The 22,475-nt window shown below is 37.5% G+C and overlaps 1 protein-coding gene across 1 annotated transcript in view; it reads right to left on the bottom strand.

Moving 5' to 3' along the window:
• The window catches only part of FBN2 (fibrillin 2), a 205,879-nt gene that overhangs the window by 162,519 nt on the left and 20,885 nt on the right, over positions 1-22,475 (bottom strand). The window contains exons 5-8 of the mRNA XM_019471859.1: positions 21,562-21,644; positions 17,644-17,742; positions 16,768-16,863; positions 14,268-14,363 (exon numbers count right to left, since the gene is read on the bottom strand). Of these exons, the coding sequence (XP_019327404.1) occupies positions 14,268-14,363; positions 16,768-16,863; positions 17,644-17,742; positions 21,562-21,644 (374 nt within the window). The remainder of the gene's footprint in view (positions 1-14,267; positions 14,364-16,767; positions 16,864-17,643; positions 17,743-21,561; positions 21,645-22,475) is intronic.

The following is a 22,475-nucleotide window of genomic DNA, read 5'->3' as shown; positions in this document are numbered from 1 at the left end:
CAGCAACAGGCTTTTACAAACCAGTGTTCCTAAGGAGATATTTGACTGAAAACGTCATCATTTTCTTCTGTCTTTACTAGACCATGAAAAGTCATAACTATACTAAAAACATATTTAATATTGATCCAATAACACTTAATCTAAATATCAATTACAAGTAAATCACATTTTATTGTTATCAACTTAGTTAATTCTAATAAATTAAGCACTTGGCTTTCCATTACATGGAAAGATATGTCTATCTATCATTTACAAAATTTCAAGTCCTTAACTAAGAAACTTGAGCAAATAACACCCTCCCTTCCTTGCATTTAGAACAACCAGAAAATCCAGACCACTAGAACCTTCACTGGCTCCTTGGGAGGAATTACAGAGCAAACCAGCCTGATCATGCAACTTCTAAAGGAGGAAAAAATAGTGTCCTCCCAAAGGACTCATGGCAAATCTCTTTCTTGTCAAACATTCCTTTTCATAATTTTGATTAAATATTTGTCAGTTACATGCTTTGTGCAACATTTTTTGTTTTGGCCATGTTCTTGCTTCTTCCCAAACAACAAACATGATGCAGTTAATTCTTCGACTGTTTTTCAAAGTATGATGATGATTTCTATGACTATATGAATTATTAACTAAATCCTTTCAAAGAATTCTAATCTTAGTATACATATACACACTGATTTGTTCTTGTTATGCTATGCAACTGGTTATATGGTATTATTCCTGTTTTACTGGTTGGATGACACAAACATTTTTGAACAGGAAAAAGAAAGAGGAAATGCAACTTTCCAGGTTAAAAAATTACATTCTTTAAACAGCAGGAGTCATTTGCAAACACACACAAACCATGTCACAGCAGCCCCAATGAGTGTGTAAGAACAACATGAATCACAATCTGTTTTTACTCCAAAGAAAATATACATTTGTTTCTATTGAAACAACTCTATTGAATTATTCATAGATTTCCTATACTGATATAAGGCCACATTAACATTATGGCCACACATAAAAATGGTGACAAACATTCACTCTGGGGAAAGAGCATCACACCATTTTGGTATGCCAAAAGAACAAGAAGGCTTATGATGCTTCAGCGCAGTTATTCATCAATGTCTAAAGCCATAGATAAAAAGTGTTGACACCATACTAGACAAGTCATACAACAGTCAACTATTTAATTATGTAAGTTGAGCAATCTACAAGAAATGTTCACCAGATCATTTAGACATCTTATTATGAAAATGTCCTGGGTATGGCAAAACCCAGAAAGGGTTCTGGGGGCTCTGGAAGTTAGAGGAAAGAGAACAGGCCCAACATCGCCTCACATAGCCTTGAAAACTTGTAAAAATGTGTAAAATGCCATTATTTCACTATTGTCAGAACAGCAGCTTTTCTCACTGTTTTCTCACCTGTTTTTATAAAAGAACTCAGATGAACTACCATGTGGTAACAACTAGAATAACAAAGCTTACACACACACACCCCCTTTAATGATTCATTTTGCATATAGATGTATGACAAATCATGCACACAACGCTATTGGATTTGTAGTTATGACATGAGCTGAAACTGTGAATACAGGACAAACAATCCAGGACATCAATGCTTAACACAGTGGAATCATACAAAACTGTCGTACAGAACTTCAGTGAGATCTGTCCTATAGTGATGGTATTATGGTTTATTTTCAATTTGCTGCACCAATAATTAAATTTTTAATTTGATTAATTTGAATTTCAAAAATTAATGTGCATTTCAATTAAAGTTGAATTCTGGAAAATTCCTATCCCTTCCTTTATTTCTTAAATAAAAAAGCTACTATAAATCTATATTGTCTGAGAAACTTTTTGGGAGGTGTACTGGGTCTGGCTGGGATGGAGTTAATTTTCTTCACAGCAGCTGGTATAAGTGCTGTGTTTTGGATTTGTGACTAAAACAGTGTTGAGAACATACCAGTTTTGGCCATGGCTGAGCAGTGCTCCCACAGTGTCAAGGTTCTCTTTCTTTATCCTTTTCCTACTCTGCTCTCCCCAGCGAGTAGGCTGGGGGGGTGGTCAAGAGGCTGGGAGTGGACACGAGCTGACCAGAGGGATATTCCATACCAAAAACAGCTGGGGGAAAGAAGGAGGAAGGGGGGAGCTTTGTGGTTATGGCGTTTGTCTTTCCAAGTAACTGTTACGCATGCTGAGACCCTGCTTTCCAGAAAATGGCTTAACAGCTGCCTGCCGATTGGAAGTAGTCAGTAAATTCCTTATTTTGCTTTGCTTGCGTGCACCAGTGCTTCACCTATCAAACTCTCTTTATCTTGACCCACGAGTTTTCAGCTTTTCCCCTTCAGTTTCTCTCCCCCATCCCACTGCGGGGGAGTCAGCAAGCGGCTGGGTGGGGGCTTACCTGCCAGCCAGGGTCAACCCACCACAGCAGCTCTTTGGTTTGCTTTAATCACTTCTGTATGCCGAGGCTTCAGTCCAAGGCACTGGATCTTTGGACTGACAGCCTCTGTCCGGTTCCCATATTTGCAACAATTGCTTTTTGTGGATGCTGTCAGCATGCAGGTCAATGACTAAGGATGGGAGACAAAACTACTTTTTGATTCACCCAATCAAGACTTGAAAATCTTCATAAAACTTAGATTGGAAAACAGTGAAAATCTTGTTCTTGCATTTTCATGCTGTACTCTAAGGACAGTTAAAAGCTTTCCATTTAAAGACTTCCTTTCAAAACTTGGTATTAATAACAAAAAGTATGTCATAGAGAAGAACTGGAGGAAGTGGAACATTCCCAGAAAGATTATTTGTTTCTGTCACAAAGAATCTATGACTGCAGTTTAAAAACCAGAAGATTAACATAAGCCAATGAAGCAGATTAAGTCAGAGGGTAAAAGGAAGACATAAACCCCACAGAACCAGAGCACAACTTTATTACCAAGTTTACAGAAATCCATGTATCTTCACATTAAAAAAAGCAAGAAATTGCAGAATTCCTGTAGCTTCCATTTCTAAACCCATCCCCACACTAATCTGAATTTAAAAACCATTCAGAGTCAAGAAGTATGCCATAAGCCTCCTTTTTTCAACAGTTAGGTTTTAATGTAATGTTAATAATGATGTAGGAATACTGATAAGTATAGCATTGTGGAAGAATCAATGTGGCTTTTGTGAAAGAAAAATCAAACCCTATATACCTAGTGTAGTTCCTTAACGAATCAACACACCTATTAGGTGGAAGCAGATACAGTCTAGCGAGATACCAAAGGACCTCAACCATAGGCTCTTCAAGAAAACAAGGCACGAAGTAAGAGGGAAGTTCCTTACATGGGTAAGAAACAAGAAATAGGAAAGGGGGAGTATGTGACTAATTTTCATACTGGAAGGAATGCTGGGACCCACGCTGATTCACGTACTCCTAAGTGATCTCAGGAGTGAAGAAAGGGACAAAGCTGGTCACAAGCACCACAGAAAAAGGAATGACAAGGTGTTAAAAATTATTACAGTGCCACTTGCTCAGAAAAATCCTGAGCCACAAAATTATCTGACCCTGGGAAAAAACTCAGCGAAGTGCCACTTTTCCTGTTAAACTGGCTACTGGCAGTGACGGGTTCCTAGGCGAGACTGCCCCTTTGGTCTGATTTTGCACGACAGCTCTCTCGTACGCTGTGACTTCCTCTCCAGGCATTTTCAAGAGCTTCTGTTCATTCATCTAATATTCTTGGATAATGTAAACCTCTATACAACATGAAAAGTGTTTCAAATTATACCTCAGCAGGATCTCTTTATGGGTAGAGTTTTTCAAGTTTTTCAAGTTTTACACAAGTACTTTTAAGCAATACAGAAATCCAACACAAATTCAAACATTTGTAACCATTACAGAAATAAACAACTTTCAAGGTCCCTGAATTCTCCAGAGGATCTCTCAAGCCTCCTCTAACACAATATTTGTAATTTATCAGTTAAGTCTATTTGTCTAATTTGTCTTAATACATTCTACAGTCACAAAACCAAACAATTTTTTTTTTGTTCATTTTTACAATTCTTCAGAACTGGGTTCTTTAATTTATTTCTGCTTTTTCCCAATTTTAAAATTTGCCTACAATGCCCACATAAGCAATACAAAACATTAGCACTTGCTGAATTTCACAAAAGTTTTCCTATTCACCTGAATATTTCCGGGGGCTTTGCACTTTCTTTGTTAAAGATAATCCCTGTTGACAAGTGTCTCGATTTTATTGTGATCTCTAACTTACCTAGATATTCTGCAAATATCTCCAGATATTTTTTCCATATATATTACAAATCAATTAGTTTAACAAAATTAATAATTTTCCTCATTTTTCTGAAGAATTTTTTTTTTCCTTCTGAAACTCTAACAAAAGCCATCATGTCTTTGCTCAGCTCCTGTAGTCTCACCCCCCAACTAATTAAAACTGTCATATCCTAATACATCTGACAAAGAGTAAAATTTTCACTTTGGAAGGAAAGAGAGAAGACTAGACAGAATTTTCCAAAGACATCATCTTTCTTCTCCTCTGCAACACATCCCCACTCATGATTTTGGTCCATTGCTCTGTATTATCGGACCCTTGTTTTACTTTTCAGTGAACTATCTCTAGATCTGGAACATAACCCAGTCTAAGTCCTACCTGACACATAAAAAACCCAGTATTTTATGCTGTCCTGGACCTGTTCCTCCCGTAGGTAATAGGAAACACTAGTTTTCAAATATAGATTTTAAAAATATATATATATGAAGAAAATGTATCTATTTGCCATAAGTATAGAGTGTAACAACTCTCCTAGTTCTTTCTTTCATTTCACAGTTTGGAGCAGTGTAGCTACAGTGCTTCCCTTTTAAACCCTGACTTGAAGCGAAGAAGCTTTCCCTGTGCCTGAGTTGCAGCACAGCTCCATTTTACTCTGGTGAAAATTCTCAAGTCCTCGGAAGAGGCTATTCAAATCTGTATTTTCATCTTACTTTTGTAGACCTAGTTTAAAGGCATAAAATTTCTGCTTTTATTTCTAACACAAAGTGCAATAACCCCACATCTATAACACTTTAATACTTACCTGTCATATGCCTGAACTAACTAAAAAGTATTAAAGATTTCAAGTGCTTCAAAACCAGCTACAGTAAAAAGTAACAAGGCTGCTTCATTAAAGGATTTTTAGCTTTTTCTTTTGCTGGTGCTTACTGTTTATGGATAGAAACACAGTGTCATTCAAATTTCACAGTTTTTTTCTTTTTTTCTTTTTTTTCCTCCCCAGTTTCAGCTCTGGAGGAACTCTTCACTGCTCCATACTCCTCAAGATAGTTTCTCAGGGCTTTTGGAACTGGGAGGTGGGCAGAGGCTACTTCTGATAAATTGTGCTGTTCCGAAGTCACTTAGAACTGAGGATGCCCATAGCTATCTGCTTCCTTCAGGGTTTGATTTCTCCACAGAAGGAAAAAGGAAGGAACCGGTTCTCCAGTCACACCATACCCTTTTAAAAGGTACGGTTCCCTACTACTGTTGGCTTCCCGTGAAGGCCCATATGCAGTTTAAGCATCCTTCCCTCTTCTCGTTTGTAACAACAGGCCACAGGAACTCTCCAGACCAGAGATGATCTTTGTTCAGTTGATTAGTACAAATGGTGCTTTGATCCCTGACGGGGACTTTTTAGCTCTTACCGAAATGATTGTGCTGCCACTGCATCTGTGAACTGTAGGTTCAGACTCACTAAGTCTCCTACTGTGATAATTTCTGTCCAAAATAGCATAACCAGCTTTCGTCTTCTGCGTTCAGAGACAACATGTACTACACTCACTGTGAGAATTATTGAAGTAACTTAGAAGTATATGCTATATATTATTAGCATTCTAGCATAAAATGACTTTGCTGTACGCATTGCTAGATACTTATCTAACAGACTGACTATGATAATGCAACCAGAGGAAAAGTGGGCAAGAGGGAGGGAATACTAATCGTCACATCCTGAAGTACCCAAAGAAAGGAAAAGAGGGAAGCAAGAGAAAGATACTGACTGGGATTATACTACTTTCTTAATCATTACTGCCAATGGCATGTTCAGCATTATCCATGTCTTTTTTTTGAACTGCAAAATGTTGAATCTTTTGCACAGCTAGAAGAGAGAAATTTTCAGATACCTGCTAACAACGAATAAACATATACTCTGTAGACATCTTGTGGGGTTTTTAATGCTTTAGACAGTTAATTGTCAGTTTGTGAAAGGCGGGGTGAAGGAAAGTCTGAAAACCTTGTTATTGGAGATAACGATGGATGGCAAAACCAAGGAATGTAGTGCCAGAGTCCTGTAATCCTAGTAGCTATTGCTATCTAAGAGCATGAAAGCAGCTTTCTGAATTTGTCCTTCAGAACTACTGTAATCCATCAAAGACTGATGTATGCAAATATCTACAGGTCTGAACCTGTAGAAGGAAAGGGATTTCTCTGAACAGGGACTGCACTTGACTGTATGTATTACAAACATCTGATGACACCTCTAGTCTCAAACAAACAATGAAAATAACTACCAGGTTCTTTTAACACAGATAATCTGACCTATCTTCCTGAATCAGGTACTTACCCGTCAGATAAAATTTTACCTCTTATTGCTGCAGGTATTTGCAATTGTTATCTTTTACTATCTCCAAGAAGAATTAGAGGTGTGTTTTTTTATTTTAAACTGAAGCTTTTTTTAAAATACCACCACCACTGTGGCATTTTGCTTATAATCAACTTTCCACAATGTATGGAAAAAGCTGACAAATTATTATTAACAGAAAATTTAGAAAATAAAGTAAGTAGAAAAGCATGGTAAAAATTTAAAATTTTAGGAAGATTCACATTTTGTAGAGCTTTAAACTACCCCTAACTTATTTCTAGTTAAATTGATCAAACTTAATTGATTTTAGTTAAATTAGACTTCGAGTTGATGATGTAACTCTTGTGTTTACCCCAGCGGTGATGAACACCCTCTGTGAACTGGACCATGTAGTTAGAGTATGCTACAGCGAACTAATATTTTTTTTCTTCACTCAACAGGCCTTGAATGACTTCTTTACGAACTTGCAGAAAATATCTCAAGACCATATGCTCCACTTCCCAATGGCTAAAAGCAGACTGAAAATTAATTAAACTGGTGTTTAGCAGGGAAGTATTCCACTTACTGTGCACTGAAAAAAAAGACACCAGGACACATGGCCCTGTGGCAAGAAGAAAAGAAGAATGCTGGTTGATATTTAAGAGCAGCATATAGTAATTATTTTCTATTTAATCTTATTGCTTTCCTTGCTTCCTGCCTTCTCCTAAAATGCCCTGCATTTTCATTTATACACACTCCTAGAGCATGCAAAATTCAACAGTCTTACACCACCTTAATATAACAGGCAGGATGACCCCCCTAGTTAAAACCTCAGACTGAAACTCAGGATATTTGGTTAATTGCTAATTCTGCGAAAGCTTCCCTGCTCAGCCTTCAACAAGTAACAACCTCGCATGCCTCAGCCTGTCTTGGGGGCAGGGAAGAGAGTAATAATACTTCCCTTGTCCAGTTAGCTCTTCAGAGCGGGGACCCGCTTACGCATACACACACACATCCTATTCCACATAAAGAACCTCTATTTCAGTTCAGGCTAATAGTAGCCACTATAAAGCAAAAACCAGCAAAATTAAGAAGTTGCATTCCCACAACTCCTACAAAAAGAGAAGGTCTCATTGATCAAAAGAGCATTTTTGCTGTTAAGCACCAGAACAAAGTTTACAATCATTGGGGGACAGCTAAAATAAACCAAGCAACTTGAGAAAAAGTACAGGTCCTTTTATAACCGCTTGTGCAGCAGTATGCCATGGCTGGCAGACAGGAAACCTCTTGAACCTGCCATAGCCTGCATGGCAAGAAGTTCTGCACTTCATGAGATTACAGGGGTAAGACCAAATCAGGATCTGAATACATCCCCAAAAGGTTTTCACTTCTTCTCACGGTACTGCTACCATCAACAGATACAGAAAAGTTGTGTAAAGGTAAAAGATCTTCTGAATACCTGGTCAGAGGAAAGAGTAGTTTCTTAAAGAATTTCATTCCCTCCTTGCTTCATTTACACCTAATCACTGTCACTGAAGCACACACAAGCATCTTCAGCAGCACTACAGAATAAATATGAATTGTATGTTTTCTTTATAATAAAAATACATTTGAGAAGCATTGAGTCCTGTATAAAATTGTGTCAGTTTGCTATATAAGTCTAATTTTATTCATAAATATTATCCCAAAATATCTTTAGGTGCCAATCAGTTTCTTCAGTACAGCTCCACTTCAGTTCTGTGTTCTTTCCTCTTTTGCCTCAGTTACTATATACTATTAACACTTTCACTGAGAATGCTTTTTGCTTCTTCCTACCCCTTTCTCTGTGCTGTTGATTAGCGTCTTCATCCTCTTCCCAGGTTGAAGAAAACCTTTTTTTCTTTTTTCCTCTTTTTTCCCCTTTTTCTTCTATTGTCCTTAGACATAGGATCATCGCTGATTATTTTCCTATAGGGGAGGGTCAGATGAAGGCAAGTGATCTCAGATATGGTGTTAGATGTATGCTCTCCTACTCCACAAAACGAACCTCTATTTCAGTTACATCCTTTACCTCAAACCTTTTTCACTATCCTCTGCAACATCCTGTTCCCCAGCCACAGGGACACTTCACTTACTCTGTTGCTGTCCCTCCTAGGACTCTTCAACTGCATGGGCCAAGTTCTTGTAGGCATTGCAGAACTGGTATAAAAATTGCTGCCTTGCACAGAAGAGGGTTTCTACTGACTACCTGGCTGCATCTATGCATAGTCTTCCCTATTAACCCAGTAAGAACCTGTAGGAAGGCAGCTGATTTACTGCATCTGTCATGAGGTACGGGCTCTCAACTTCTTTGATAGACAGAAATTCCAAAATTCAGACAGCCAAAGAAAGTGTCCAGACACTTGTACTGAGTGCAACAAACACACTGGGCTAAGACACATTAGCAGCCATTTTCCTGAGAACAACCCAAAAGCTCCCCCATTTCAGAAGTTCTCATGCTATATTCAACTATTAAGTTTCTTCATTTTCCTCTTTTCTCACCTGCCCAAGCTTTATCTGAAATCCTCTCCCTTCTTCAAAAGGATATTCTTCCCAAGCTATGCATTTCTACTCAGTCCAAACCCTTTTGCTTCCCATTATAAGCCGCTTATGTACAGATTAAGCAAGCACTGTTTTTCTCCTTCTAAATGGGATGAAAGCAAACTTAGATCAGTGACAGGATTCTCCTTTCCCACTGCTTCTTCCTCCCTTTAACCCATGAGAAAGAAGGAAGAAAACGTCATTGCTTTTCCACAGCTTCATGCCTCTACAAATCATCAATTAAAAAAAATGCACAGGTCATATGCAGTAATACAAATATCATTTGCTCAGACAGTCTTGAGAAACCAAAGGAACTGGTCATGCTAGAAAAAACTGCTCTTATATGTACAACTGAGGATGAGGCCTCTTAATCAATCTGTTTCTTTTTTTTTTCCCAATTATTTTTCACTGGGAAAAATTCAACAGTAAAATTTCTACATCTGTTTTTTCCTTAAAAACAAAACAACAACAAAACAGACAAAATCAAGTGCTTGAATCTTGTGTGTTTATAAATCAAAGACAAGAAGCTGACCAAAAGAACAGACTTTGACAGGAAATATAAAAGGTCATTGTATGTATCAGAAAGAGTAAACCACGAGCTCCCAAACAGGTTCTGCTTTCTTGTTAAACCAGCAGCAAGTCTCAAGTTAAATACTGTAATCATGCCAGTCATTAGTTACTGCTCAGCCTCCTGTCTCCAGCCCGGAAATTAGTCTGCTCCGAGCCCAGATAGCTGAACAAGCAGTCACGTTTTATCATATAACCGAGGCTGGGAGGCCAATCTGAAGGAAAGCTACATATGTTCTGTATTAGGAAGAAAATACCTAATTTAAAAGAACTTAATTTACAGAACAATAAAAAGTATGCTTTTAAAACACAGTGATGTAAAAAAATAACAAAACAAAATCTCTTATAACTCTGATGATATTTGCAAGGGAAGTCCACATAAACTTAAACTATAAAATTTTAGTTAAAGAGTTATGCACTGCTGCTAAACTCAGTTTAAAATTAAACTACAGAGCCATTTCTTACTGTAAAGCATTACAGGCAACTATTGCAACCAACAGATGAAGAAATCTTTGCCTTTTGCATTTTGTTGGAAAGCATAAACTTCTTATTAGGTTAAAAGCGTAAATTACAAATTACTATTGAACAGAATAGGTATTTAAGGTATCTTTTACATTTTTTCATGTACTCCAGCTCACGTAAAGCATAAAAAAATTAGAATTTACAGTTACCATATTAGAGACTTTTTATAGTCATTACCAAGATATACTACAGGAGTCATCTTTCTTTAACTGAATAATAGTACAATAAATTAGTAACAACTTTTTTTGAATATGAGAAAGTTTAGGCAACACCAAAGTAAGAGACTAGGTGAAATTTTACTTAGCCCTATCCACTGTTGTAAAAGCAGATTAGATTAGATATGCAAATTAGATATGCAATTATATGTATTACATATAGGTTATATTTTTGTGACAGTGACAGAAGCAAATTTGGCTTATTACCTCCAATTTCAAGTAAATGTAAACTTTTAATTATAATAACTCAATTTCCAAATAACCATGTAATGTAGTTTAAATCTTGTATAACAATAGCATTTTACACATAGAATTGAAAGGCTAAGACTTTCAAGGACGGCTAAGAAATATGGATGCCAAAATACTGGTGTTTAATTCCTTTACATGGCTTGAATTCTGCAGCTTAAAGTTTCACAATGAATTGTAAGAAAGCAAATTTCAATGCTTTCATCACCACAAAAGTTAAGTTACAACATCCGTATGTACTAGAATCTTTTAAACAAGTCAACCTATTTCAAGTATAAGCATCGTTATTAAAAACTCTGAGCCATCATCACAGCTGGAGTCTGTCATATGTATTAACATGATCATATGATTAACATGTATCATGACAGTCCTGAATCTAGTCAGAGGATAGAAGCAAATCTTAACCAGGAATGATTGCTTCTATCTGGACAAAAGGCAAGCTTACCAAGTTGTCTGGCAATAAATAAAAAAAAAAAATCTGAATGCAATCAAGTAAAAAAAAAAAGAAATCAATTTGCAGTATTACAATTCTATCATGTTACAGTACAGCTACAACCATCATCCATCTTGGATACCTAGTTTAGACTGTTGAATTTGGACAAATGTAACCTCCACCTGAACTAAGGCTCAAACTATAAAGCAACCTAACATTGTCCAATCCCCTGAAAATCCATCCTAAACTGACAGACTTGGTAGTCTCTTATTTTAGCTAGAAGACAGGTGTACATTCTACAAAGACATATTTCTGAAAATGGCTGTAAATATTAACAGAGTTTTTACAGAATAATGCTTCCTATTTCCCCACTAACCAAAATATAAAAGATTTAAGTCCTTGTGCTTGGTTCATAAGAAGTAACTACAGAGAATGGGCTGGATGTAACATGGAACAGCAAAAACCTAAACCAACAGAGATGAATAGAAGTCCGTAAATCTGGTTTTAAGAATGAAAGTGACAAGCAATTAGAAACAAAGAAACAAATTCATCCTTCACATTTCTCTGTTGCTTGTGACATCTAGTGGGTATACAAAACAGCCTGGAATAGCAAATAGAAACTCCTGCTTTTTCAGTGTTGGGTTTAGTTATTTCCTTCATCTACATGGAAATTATTTCCATTTCACAGCCAACAAATGTGGAAAAAAAAATGGTGCAAGATATTTTCACAATTTCTATACAGCTTTGAGCACTTCAGAGTGGAATTTGAAACAGAGAATTCCACAGGATTCCCTTCAGAAGCCATTTCTAAACACATGAATGACAAGAAGGTGTTTGGGAGCAGCCAGCATGGGTTTACCAACGGCAAATGTCATCACTGCTTTCAACCCTGAGGTCACTGGTGCCGAGGACAAGGAAAGGGCAGTGGACGTTGCTTGACTTGAGGAAGGCTTTTGAGACAGGCTCCCATAGAGAGATTGTGATTGGTGAGATACAGGCTGAATAAGTGAACAGTAGATAAGGTGAGTGGAAAATTGGCTGGACTGCTGGCTCAAAGAGCTGTGATCAGCAAAGTCCAGCTAGAGGCCAGGAAACTAGTGCATTCCCTCAGGGATGAGTACTGGGACAAATAACAGTTTTATGTCTTCATTAACAACCTGGGTGATAGCACAAGAGCGCACTCTCAGCGAGATTGCAGATGACACCAAATTTGGGGCACCAGTCAATATGCTGGAGGGCAGGGCTGCTACTTAGAGTGATCCGGACAGCTTAGAAAAAATGGGCACACAGTTATCTTGTGAAGTTCAGCAAAAGCAAACTAAGTCTCACATCTGGGATGGAATAACCTGATGGAACAACATAGGCTGGAGGCTAACTGCCCTCAAAGCAGCTCTGAGAAAAGGATTATGGGGGTCCTAGTAGGCAACAACCTGAACATGAAACAGCAGCGTACCCTTCCAGCAGAGAAGGCCAGCTGCAAGGGCTGTATCAGGATGAGTGTAGCATCCAAACCAGGGAAGTGGTCCTTCACCTCCATTTGGCACCTGTAAGACTGCATCAGAGTGTTGTGTCCAGTTTTGGACTCCCATTACAAGAAAGAAATGGACATACTGAAGAAAGTCCAGGGGAGGTCCACCAAATTGGTCAGGGAGCTGGAGAACTTGCCCTGTGTGGAGAGGCTGAGGGACCTGAGTTCATCCAGCCTTAAAAGAGAAGGTTTCAAGGTGACTTCATTGCTGCCTATAACTACCAGTTCAGAGGATACAGAGAAATTGAAGCCAGACTCTTCTTGGAGGCTCACAGCAATCAAACGAGAGGCAACAAATACAAGCTGAAATATGCAAAGTTGCGATATTAGGGATTTTTTTTTTTTTTTTACCATAAGGGTGGTCAAATACTGGAACAGGTTGTCCAGAGATGTTGTGGAATCTCCATCCATGAAGGTGGAACCTGACTGGACGTGGACCTGAGCAGGCTGATCTGATTAGACCTGCTTTGAGCAGGTATTAGACTAGATGGCCTGTGGAGGTCCTTTCTGATTTAAATTATTTTATCAATCTAAGAAGTCTACTTCTGCCATGAGTGGGTGTTTCGTCCACTGCTAACGTGAATTAAGAATGTGACTTTCTATTTTCTATTAATGCAAATGATCCCATCCCGCTTTTTAGTATTGACAACCTTTTGAATATTTTAAAGAAGTAAGGTAACAATGCATACTAGTATTCAGCATTTCACACTATGGTTGCTCAGTTCTTCAGTACCCTTTTTGAAGAGAACATGCATTCGCAAACACATCAACTTGGAGAAAGACAAAGAATAATATTTCTGCTAAGCTGTCATAGTTTAACAGTCTTGGTTTCAAAACACAAACAATACTCTGATTTATTAAAAAGCAAGAAGTATAGATTTCTGAGAGTGGAAGGTTTATTCTAAATCACTATATATGGAATTCATGCCTTAATTATTTGTGTGCTAATCACATAGTGTAACACTAAAAATGTTTTGTTCACTATCATTAAAACTACTTTGTCAGTATCTCTAAGCCCGTAAAAGAAGGCTGAGGGATTTCTCCATAAAGTTTTAAAATAAAATCCTAGTTTAGTCCCCAATTCATGAAAGCACTATAAGTTAAGCCATGTCTAAGATGTTTTCTTGAATAAGAATGCGTTTAGGAACTCATCTCACTATCACGGTAATTGGTTATTTTTTCACTCCGTCTCTGACTTTCTCCTATAGGACAGAACTAACCAGAGCAAATAACTTCCCAAGCTCCTCTTATGAAAGAGGTGTTATACAGAAAAACGATCCTTCAATTAGTTACACTTACGCAATTCTAACACCATCAGCAATTTTGCTGTAATGTTATTTCACGTAGCTGAAAGCAAAAGATAGCTCATCTTTTAACTATTATACGAACAAAATAAGCAGCCTAAATTGGCTCAAATTCCTACCAATTGCGACAGCTTTGTACTTGCCAACCTGAAATGTGGCTACCAGACTAAAAAGGAAGACACTTTCTAAAATTACAAATAATAAACGGTTTACTGGAAGCTTACTGGCTCAGCCAGAAAATACACAGCATAAAATATGTACATAATGTATTGTTGCATATAACTGCTCATAATTTCCTTCCATATTTATTTCTTTTACCTCTTTCACACTGAGGGCCAGTAAATCCGTAGACACATGCACAGCGATTAGGTCCAATACACCGTCCTCCATTCTGGCAACCATTTTCACAGACAGCTTTAATTAACAAAAAAAAGTTTTAAATGTTATAGTAATGATATTTCAAAGATTACCATATGTGGTATTCAAAAATAAATTTTTTCCTCTCAACTGCTCTAAGTCTTTCTGGACCTGAAGATCAAACTGATCTCCTTCCTACCAATCATCACCAACAATAATGATTGTTCAAGTCAAATTCCATTAGCCCAAATTCCATTAGCACCTGTTTAATGCCAATTGCAAGCAGCTGTTTAATTAATCATATTCAGCAGATTCTTAGCAGATGTTTAACTTAAGTATATTTTTAAACAGTTGTGCAGCTCTAGTCACTAATCATAAGAACTTGTATCCATCACCAAAGTTAGCAGATAAAAACTCAGCTATTCTGAGGTTTTTGAGCATATTAAGTTGTGCTATTCAGTCACAATAGCAACGAACCTTTCAAGAAAGGAGGCTTGGGGAGTCCAAGACACAGATAATTCAGTTGATACTGCTGGCAGAAGAAGTGATGTTTAGAGCAAGGGGAAAGAATTACCAGTTGAACTCATCTTTAAGTACCTTCAAAAACTGTGTTTCCTAAAAGATCCCAACAAGAAATAAAACGATTTTGGGGGGGTATAAATCCACAGTATATATAGACTGAGAAGGTACTTCGCAGTTGTGGGACTTTGGAGCACCCACTCACGCTATTTATCAATGGTGTGAATCAAGAACAAAGCCTCCTCCCAAAGCACTGAAATCTTCTCAATTTGAAAGGAAGACAGTTCATCAGCGAGGTTGAAAAATACCATTGAAAGAGTGCTAACTAATTCTGTCTATTTTCAGGCTCATTGCTTCCAGGACATGTAGCCTTGTTCAGAATTAGGACATGTCCCAAATCAAAGCATTTCACCTTAAAGGACATCCCCACCGTTTTTAAGTGGCTCTGAACAACAGCAAAGAGATTTTGGTCTAGAAGTCTCTAGGCTGCCTTCCTACACAGGTCTCCCCAGTTTGAAGATGGCATTTGTAACATGTTTGAGTATCCAGTGCCAAAGAACCTCAGTAACCTAGAGAAGGTAAATATTTCAAAATGGAAAAAATGTACACATGCCTCCTATATCACAATGGGGAACATAAAATATACTGTTACGTGGAAATGTGATAAAGCCTTACTTCTTATCAAGAACTATAAAACTGAATTACTTTTTACTGTGAATGCGTATCATGCATAAAATGAAGATACTTCTCTGCATGTGTTACATTACTGAATTAATGGACAATGACACTTTAGTGAGACAATTAACTTCAGCAGACTTAAGACACAATTACATTCTAGTAAAAAGAAATAAAGACGTATTTACATTTTTCAGACATTCATTCCATACTGTGTCTAGAAGACAAATACTCAATCTTACTTGAAATTTTAACTGTCCTATACACTGAGACCAATCTCCACAGTTTGTTCAGATTTTCTCAATTGCTTTAGAGCCACTGCTTGAATATTCAATCCTCTTTTCATTTATTCACTGGAAATATGCCCTGTCTGAGAGCATTCAGGTGTTGACCCAATACTTTAAAATTAGCAGGAAGGGGCCAGCAACTCTTAAAAGTAAATCTGACTGTGACTAGGGTCACATTTTAGAATTACAATTATTACCTAAAATTTTAGAATTTTATCCAGGTAGAATTAAAGCAAGAACAAGACTGCTCTCTAGCATTTGCAAAAACGATTAAGACAAAAGGATGTTCTTCCACACTATTCAGTCTAACTGTTCTTTGCATAGCTGCCTTTTGTTTGCCTCTAGTTCCTTCAGACTACTTTCAGCAATTAATTTCTCAGCTAATTAGTAGCCAGCTGGCCTCAGAATACACTTTGAGTCTTTCTTCATCCCTGCAGCCTTTAGTGATTTTTATTGTTTGCTAAATTTGTATAGCTTGTAAACACCGTACTGTGATAGGTAGAGCTGTGCAAATAATTTACTTTCTAGCTTGTCTGCCAAACCAAAAAGGTATCCAAAAGCTTGAACTTTATTTAGTCTTTTTCCTTAGTCAAGTAGAAAACAGGAAAACATGCTTTAACCTAGCAGTTAGGCTGTTCTTCTGAGATGAAGAAACTTCATTAAAGAGAATGAAAAATTAGTGATCATCTGGTAAGAAAAGGAGAGTGGGATGTATACTGCCATTGCTCCCAAAGAATTTTCCAGAACTATTTGGTGAATTCGATCCCTAATTTGAATTTTAAAGAATACAAATGCACTTCATGCATGAACTGGCTTTCAGCTAAAACACTATACCCCACAACAGCATTAAATTGTTCACAGACATTCCATTATATTTCAGCATATTGGCTTTTTTATCTGCCTACTCTACCTAAAGTAAGAAGGCTAGCTTGCAGGACTTATGTGGATTTAACTTTAGATGCAACAGAGCAGTTACTTACGCTGCCCACAGTAAGTTCCGACGTAGCCCTTCTGGCACTGGCACCGGTCGTCCGTGCACGTGCCGCCGTTCATGCACCTGATGCTGCACTGTTGTACTGCAGCAGAGCCCAGGCAGAGAGATACCAGTGTTAGGCAAAAATACCACATTGGGAAGCAAATGTGGATAAAAACAGAGACATCTGAAAGTAGACATGAGCTTCGTACAATATATACTATGTATTTAAATGTACACTCAGGTATTCTTGTAACCAAAGCCATCCAAGCTGTAGCTATTAGTCAGCCACTATTTTAAAAGCAACCATGAAGAGGTTTTTAGAGTTCTCCATTATTATCTTTAGCAACTTAGAACTTTTCATTATCTTGGAGGCTGTACTATCTTCATTTCTTAGGAAAATGGACTTGATGAAAATGTTAATAGCACACATTTATATTTAAACTTGCTTATCTCTTTAAATGCATTTTTTTTTCAATTTGTCACACAGAGTAAACATGCACACATGGTATATCAAACTTTATCAAAAACTAGAGATATACCAAAGTGTAAGTTACATGCGCGTATGCAGTAATGACAAGTTATTTTTAAAGAATTTACATAGTAGGTTTTTTTGAGTTGACACTCAAAGTGAATTACTTAAAATGAAATCTCTAATGAAAATAAATATTTTTTCAATTTGTCACACAGAGTAAACATGCACACATGGTATATCAAACTTTATCAAAAACTAGAGATATACCAAAGTGTAAGTTACATGCGCGTATGCAGTAATGACAAGTTATTTTTAAAGAATTTACATAGTAGGTTTTTTTGAGTTGACACTCAAAGTGAATTACTTAAAATGAAATCTCTAATGAAAATTAATATAGTAAGTCCTTACTAGATTTTGATCCACAAGTGGGTGATATTTGTCCACTGGCACAAGTGCACATGTTAGGACGGGAACAAAATCCATCACCACAGCTATTTCTACAAATCGCTGAGGAAGAACACAATTAAAATGACAGTGATTAACAGTAACCTTAGTCTTAAACTACAGGAAAAAAAGCTGAAAGTATGTTAACAGCTTCTTTAAAAAAAAAAAAAACAAACCACAACACTTGAATGCTCAGTTCATTGGGACCCTTAACATACATGCAAAAGTAATTGTAAATTAAATAAAGCAAACTGAATTTTGGTATAATCAGTATCTCTGACTCATTTAAAAACAAACAGAATCAAATACGGCATATTCAAACACCGGTCTGACCACTGAAACCAGATAATCAACTCTTTCCCTAATTAGAAAGGCCAGCCTATTACACAAGTAATGTCAAATTATTAAAATTATATATTTTAGACCACAAGACCTGTAGAAAACTTTACCAAGAATCCAAGATTTGAATGAATATAAACAATATAGATCATAAATGCCAATTTATGGTATGGTCTGTCTCTTATAATCGCTATTTTAGAGGCATTTTAGGGTCTCTTTTTTCTAAGATTATCCATCCTTCACACAAAGCTGTTTTGTGGGAAGGAAGTCAATATCCAAATGCTGGGCTTTGCCGCTTTTGTGTAGTTTCCCTAAATAGTTTTCTGTACTCAAATATTTCCACATTGTCATTTAGAAACTAGCTTTATAAAAATTTCAGGGAAGCCTGTCCACACCATATTATGTGTGCATAACGTGCATGCCGTTGTGCTATCCCCTGATGCATCAAAGTCGTGCCTTCCCTTCTCACTCCCCAGCCAAGGGAGCTCCATTGCACAAAGGAACGACAGAACAAGAAAAGAGCTAAAGGCTAAATCCAGATTCTAAAGGACATCCGAATGAATACATCTAAATAACCTGATGGATTAGCGAATGCACCAAAAGAGAGCCTGAAACATTAAGAGCCAGTATGGCACAGGAGAACCTCAAAAAAACACATATCGTGCCAGAGACAGCTTGTAAAGCAAAAAAAAAACAAGCAAGAATCACAGTTTCTTTGTAAGTAACTCTAGGGGTTTGAGAAAATCAAATAATCTGGAAGCGCATCTCCACTGAAGGACTACCAAAGGAACAAATACCTCCGATAGATAATTTGCCAAGAATATACCAACTACCTAAAAAAACTGCCTATATATATTAAAAGGAAAGAAAAAAAAACACCTGGCCCTACACATAAAAAAAAAAGAAAGCAGAGATAAGACCTTTCCCAGAATGCTTCTGCTCCACTTCTGATTTAGAAAAACATGCGTAAATGAGATGCAACTCCCATAAGGAAGCAAATTATTTTCTTGCCCCATTGAAGAATTCAAATATGCCCCCTGCGAAATCTACATGCTCCCTTTTACCCTTTCTCCAACAAATCAGAAGCTCTGTACTGATGCCGAACATGACCAAACCAGACCAGATTTTGTAAACCCGCATCCTCCTTGACATACTCCAATAAAGGCCACGTTTTCTTTACGAGAGAGGAGTAGAAAAAGCCACATTGGTGGTCCACTGACACCACTCTTTGGGCATCAAAAACATGCAATGTGGATCATCTACATTTATCATTAAATTCCTCTACAACTATGCCCTAAATGTGAAGGCATGAGAGGTGAAAGAGTTTGTGGGATTTTGCTATTTAGTGGAAATCAGAGACATACCACTGACTGATATGAAATACTTCTTCCATTAGCAGACGTAAAAGTGAGAAACAGGACTCTGACTTAGAGCACTTGACAAACACAGGGAACAGGGCTGTTTTCCTTCTATCACTGTTCAGTCCATCTTTATACAACGTAACTCAATCTCCTGATTAAGCAAGGTCTACATTGAGACCATTTTGTTAGTTTATTATCTGTTAGGGAATAATTTTTTTATCAACTGAAAGCCCTATAGCTGAAAGCACATTCTAAATATGGTTTCATCAGTACAGTTTATTTTATTTAAAGAAAAAGTAAACCAAACCAGACCTTTGATTTTTAGATAAAAGATCACTTTTAATCAAAAATATGTCACAGACCGCCAACCACCATCATCACATTACCAACTGAAAACACTGTAAGGTCAGAATGGTTTCCTGTTGACCTGCCACTAGCTCATAGATTTCTCTTCATGAATACTTTAAAATCACCAGTTACAATCTGCACTAATTATAATCAACGCATCTCCAATAAGAAGTTTGCTAGCTTGTCCGTCATCCTGTGCAGGAGGCTTTGTCTAGCTGAACAGCTCTAGCAAGAGGGACCATCATCTCAACAAATGTTTAATGTGAGCATAGAAATCTGTGCTCTTAAACCTTCACCAAAAATGCAAACAGAAAAGCGTCACAGCCAATCTTACAGATGGTCCGGGAAAATCATTCACCCTTCAAACATGTTAGAGAGCTGCAATTAAGCTCCAGTAAGTAAACCGGAGCTAAAAGATGTCCTTTGTGCACATAAATTAATAGTAAGTTAAAGATTATTCTGGATGTGAAGAGAGAGACCTGAGACTGAGGTCTTTAAGAGGCACTGAGAGTCACAATTTAAGGATACTTTAGAAGGATTTCTGAAAGCACCTAAATCATTGCCTCTCCCTAATTTCATTTGACCTAGATACCCAGCTGAATTTGAAAAACCTATCAACAGCATATTAGGCAGCCTAAATCCATTTTAAAAACTCTGGTTTACATTTAAGTAAGCCAATATTGTAAGGGATGATAAATGTGAACTGAACATTTTGAGGAGCTCCTCTTATTCCACCAGCATTTTCCTCTGAATGACATGGATAACCTTTGCTAGGAAACGCTATGTCAACCTGAGATGAAAATCAGTGATACATGGCACAGTTATAAAAAAATATTAGCAAGGCAAATTTACTCATGTAAAACGAATAGATGTGAACAGGCTGATAGTCCTGAATCATAAGGCAACAGCCCAGAAGTCACCTCTAAGTTTGGCAGATCTTGTCTTACCACCCATTCCTTCCCTAGTTTAGGCCTGGATGTCTGCAGTTTGTTAGATGGAGTATTACAAAGACCTTCATTGCTTACATAAAGGGCAATGTGTTCTTGAACCTGAATTCTGAAGTTGAGCATACTTTTTAGCAAAAGAGATGGTGACAGGCTAGGATGAATGGGAAGAGACTCACATTAAAATTCAAGGGCTATAAGAAGCATGTGTCTAATACCAGCTTTTATCTAACAGACAGAAAATGCAACTTAATTCTCTACATCCTTTCTAGGTAGGCAACGCTCCCTAACCAGAGCACTGAGCATATCTTCCTCTCTGCCTCTTTTTTTCCCCCAAGCCATGTCAACAGCCACATCTGTCAGCACAGTACCTATTATGACCAGGCCATAATCCAAGTCTACATGCTATTAAAACACAACTAAAAATGACAGGCAAGAGAATAAGCACCCCAGATGTAAAAAAGTTTTCCATTTGATTGTAATTCCAAGCCTAGCACAGAAGTTTCACAAAACTTCAGATCTGATTTGCTTTATATCAAGACCTTTTGGCTTTCTTTTCCTGTGACTATAGTTGATTATTTGGTTTATGGAAGGTTTTTTCCTTTTTCCTTCATTGTCATGTTCTTCTTTTTAAAAAAACTAAGTGGAGACATGCCTCTTATGGACACACCAAAGAAAATACAGCAACTTGCCAATCTTTCGATTACAAGAAACGTGGACCTGTAAATCCATATTTTTTTTTTCTTTTTCTTTCTATTCTTTTTAAAAATAAGGCGAAACACAAAACTGAATTCTCTTTTCTCATACTGAATGAAGCAGTAACTCACAGAAGAATGTTTATTTTATATTGCCCCCCTAGGGCAGTAGAAACTTGGAAGTCAGACACTTACGAACAATGCACTGATTTCCTCCAGGGAGCGTTTTCCATCCAGGGCAACAGTACGAATGGAATCTAGAGCCACACACATTTGGCCTGTCACACACAGAAACAAATAAATGTATATACAAAAATATAAATCAGTCTAAATAGAATCCAAAGTTTTACGTAGACACAAGGGAAGAAACCAGCCACATGAAACAGAAGAAGTGTATAGCAAAGATGTCCACAAAAAATCCTCCCCAAAGGAACAAAATCTTTCTCCACTATAAGAAGTTCCAAGCCATTTTATTTTGTATTAGTTCAACTGGTTAGTATAAAGAAGAGAGGCAGACTAGGCAACAGCAGGCCACATTCATCCCTGCTGGAACTACTGAGGATATGCAAGGGATGAGTTTGGCTCTGCATTCAAACACAGTCTTAGAAGTCTGGCTATAAAAATTGGCTTCATGCTGCTGTCTGACACAAGACAGAAGGGATGGCTGGTCATAAAGATTAATGAATTCAAATTACCAAGAACTCCCCAAAACATTAGAAAAAACAGGTTTTGCATATTTCCTCTGTAGAAGCCAAAGTAAAGTGAATGTCAAGGTATCTTAATATTGCAACATGCTTGAATAAAAAGCCCGAAGCTGTACATCTGTAAGTTGTAACGTAGCCCTACACAATGCCTGCTTTTAATATAATCGCACTAATTGAAAGACCGTATTTCATAGCCGAGGACAAAATATCAAGTTCCATTAGTCACAATTCCTTAGCCATATAAAGGGGCCGGCAGGTAAGATGTACCGAAGGCAAAAATGAAGACCTCAGGTTCGGGTTTGAGGCGGGGGGCGGCTGCAGGGAGGGGGCTGCTCGCTGGGGAGCGGGCTGCGCGGCGCTGCCCGGAGGACCGCCCGCCGGGGCTGGGCGGCAGCGGGCAGCGGG

This window comes from Aptenodytes forsteri, unplaced genomic scaffold, assembly GCF_000699145.1.
Source record: "Aptenodytes forsteri isolate BGI_AS27 unplaced genomic scaffold, ASM69914v1 Scaffold402, whole genome shotgun sequence".
Lineage (NCBI taxonomy): Eukaryota > Metazoa > Chordata > Aves > Sphenisciformes > Spheniscidae > Aptenodytes > Aptenodytes forsteri.
Note: the sequence above shows the minus strand (reverse complement) of the source record. Positions and strands in the feature narration are given on the sequence as shown.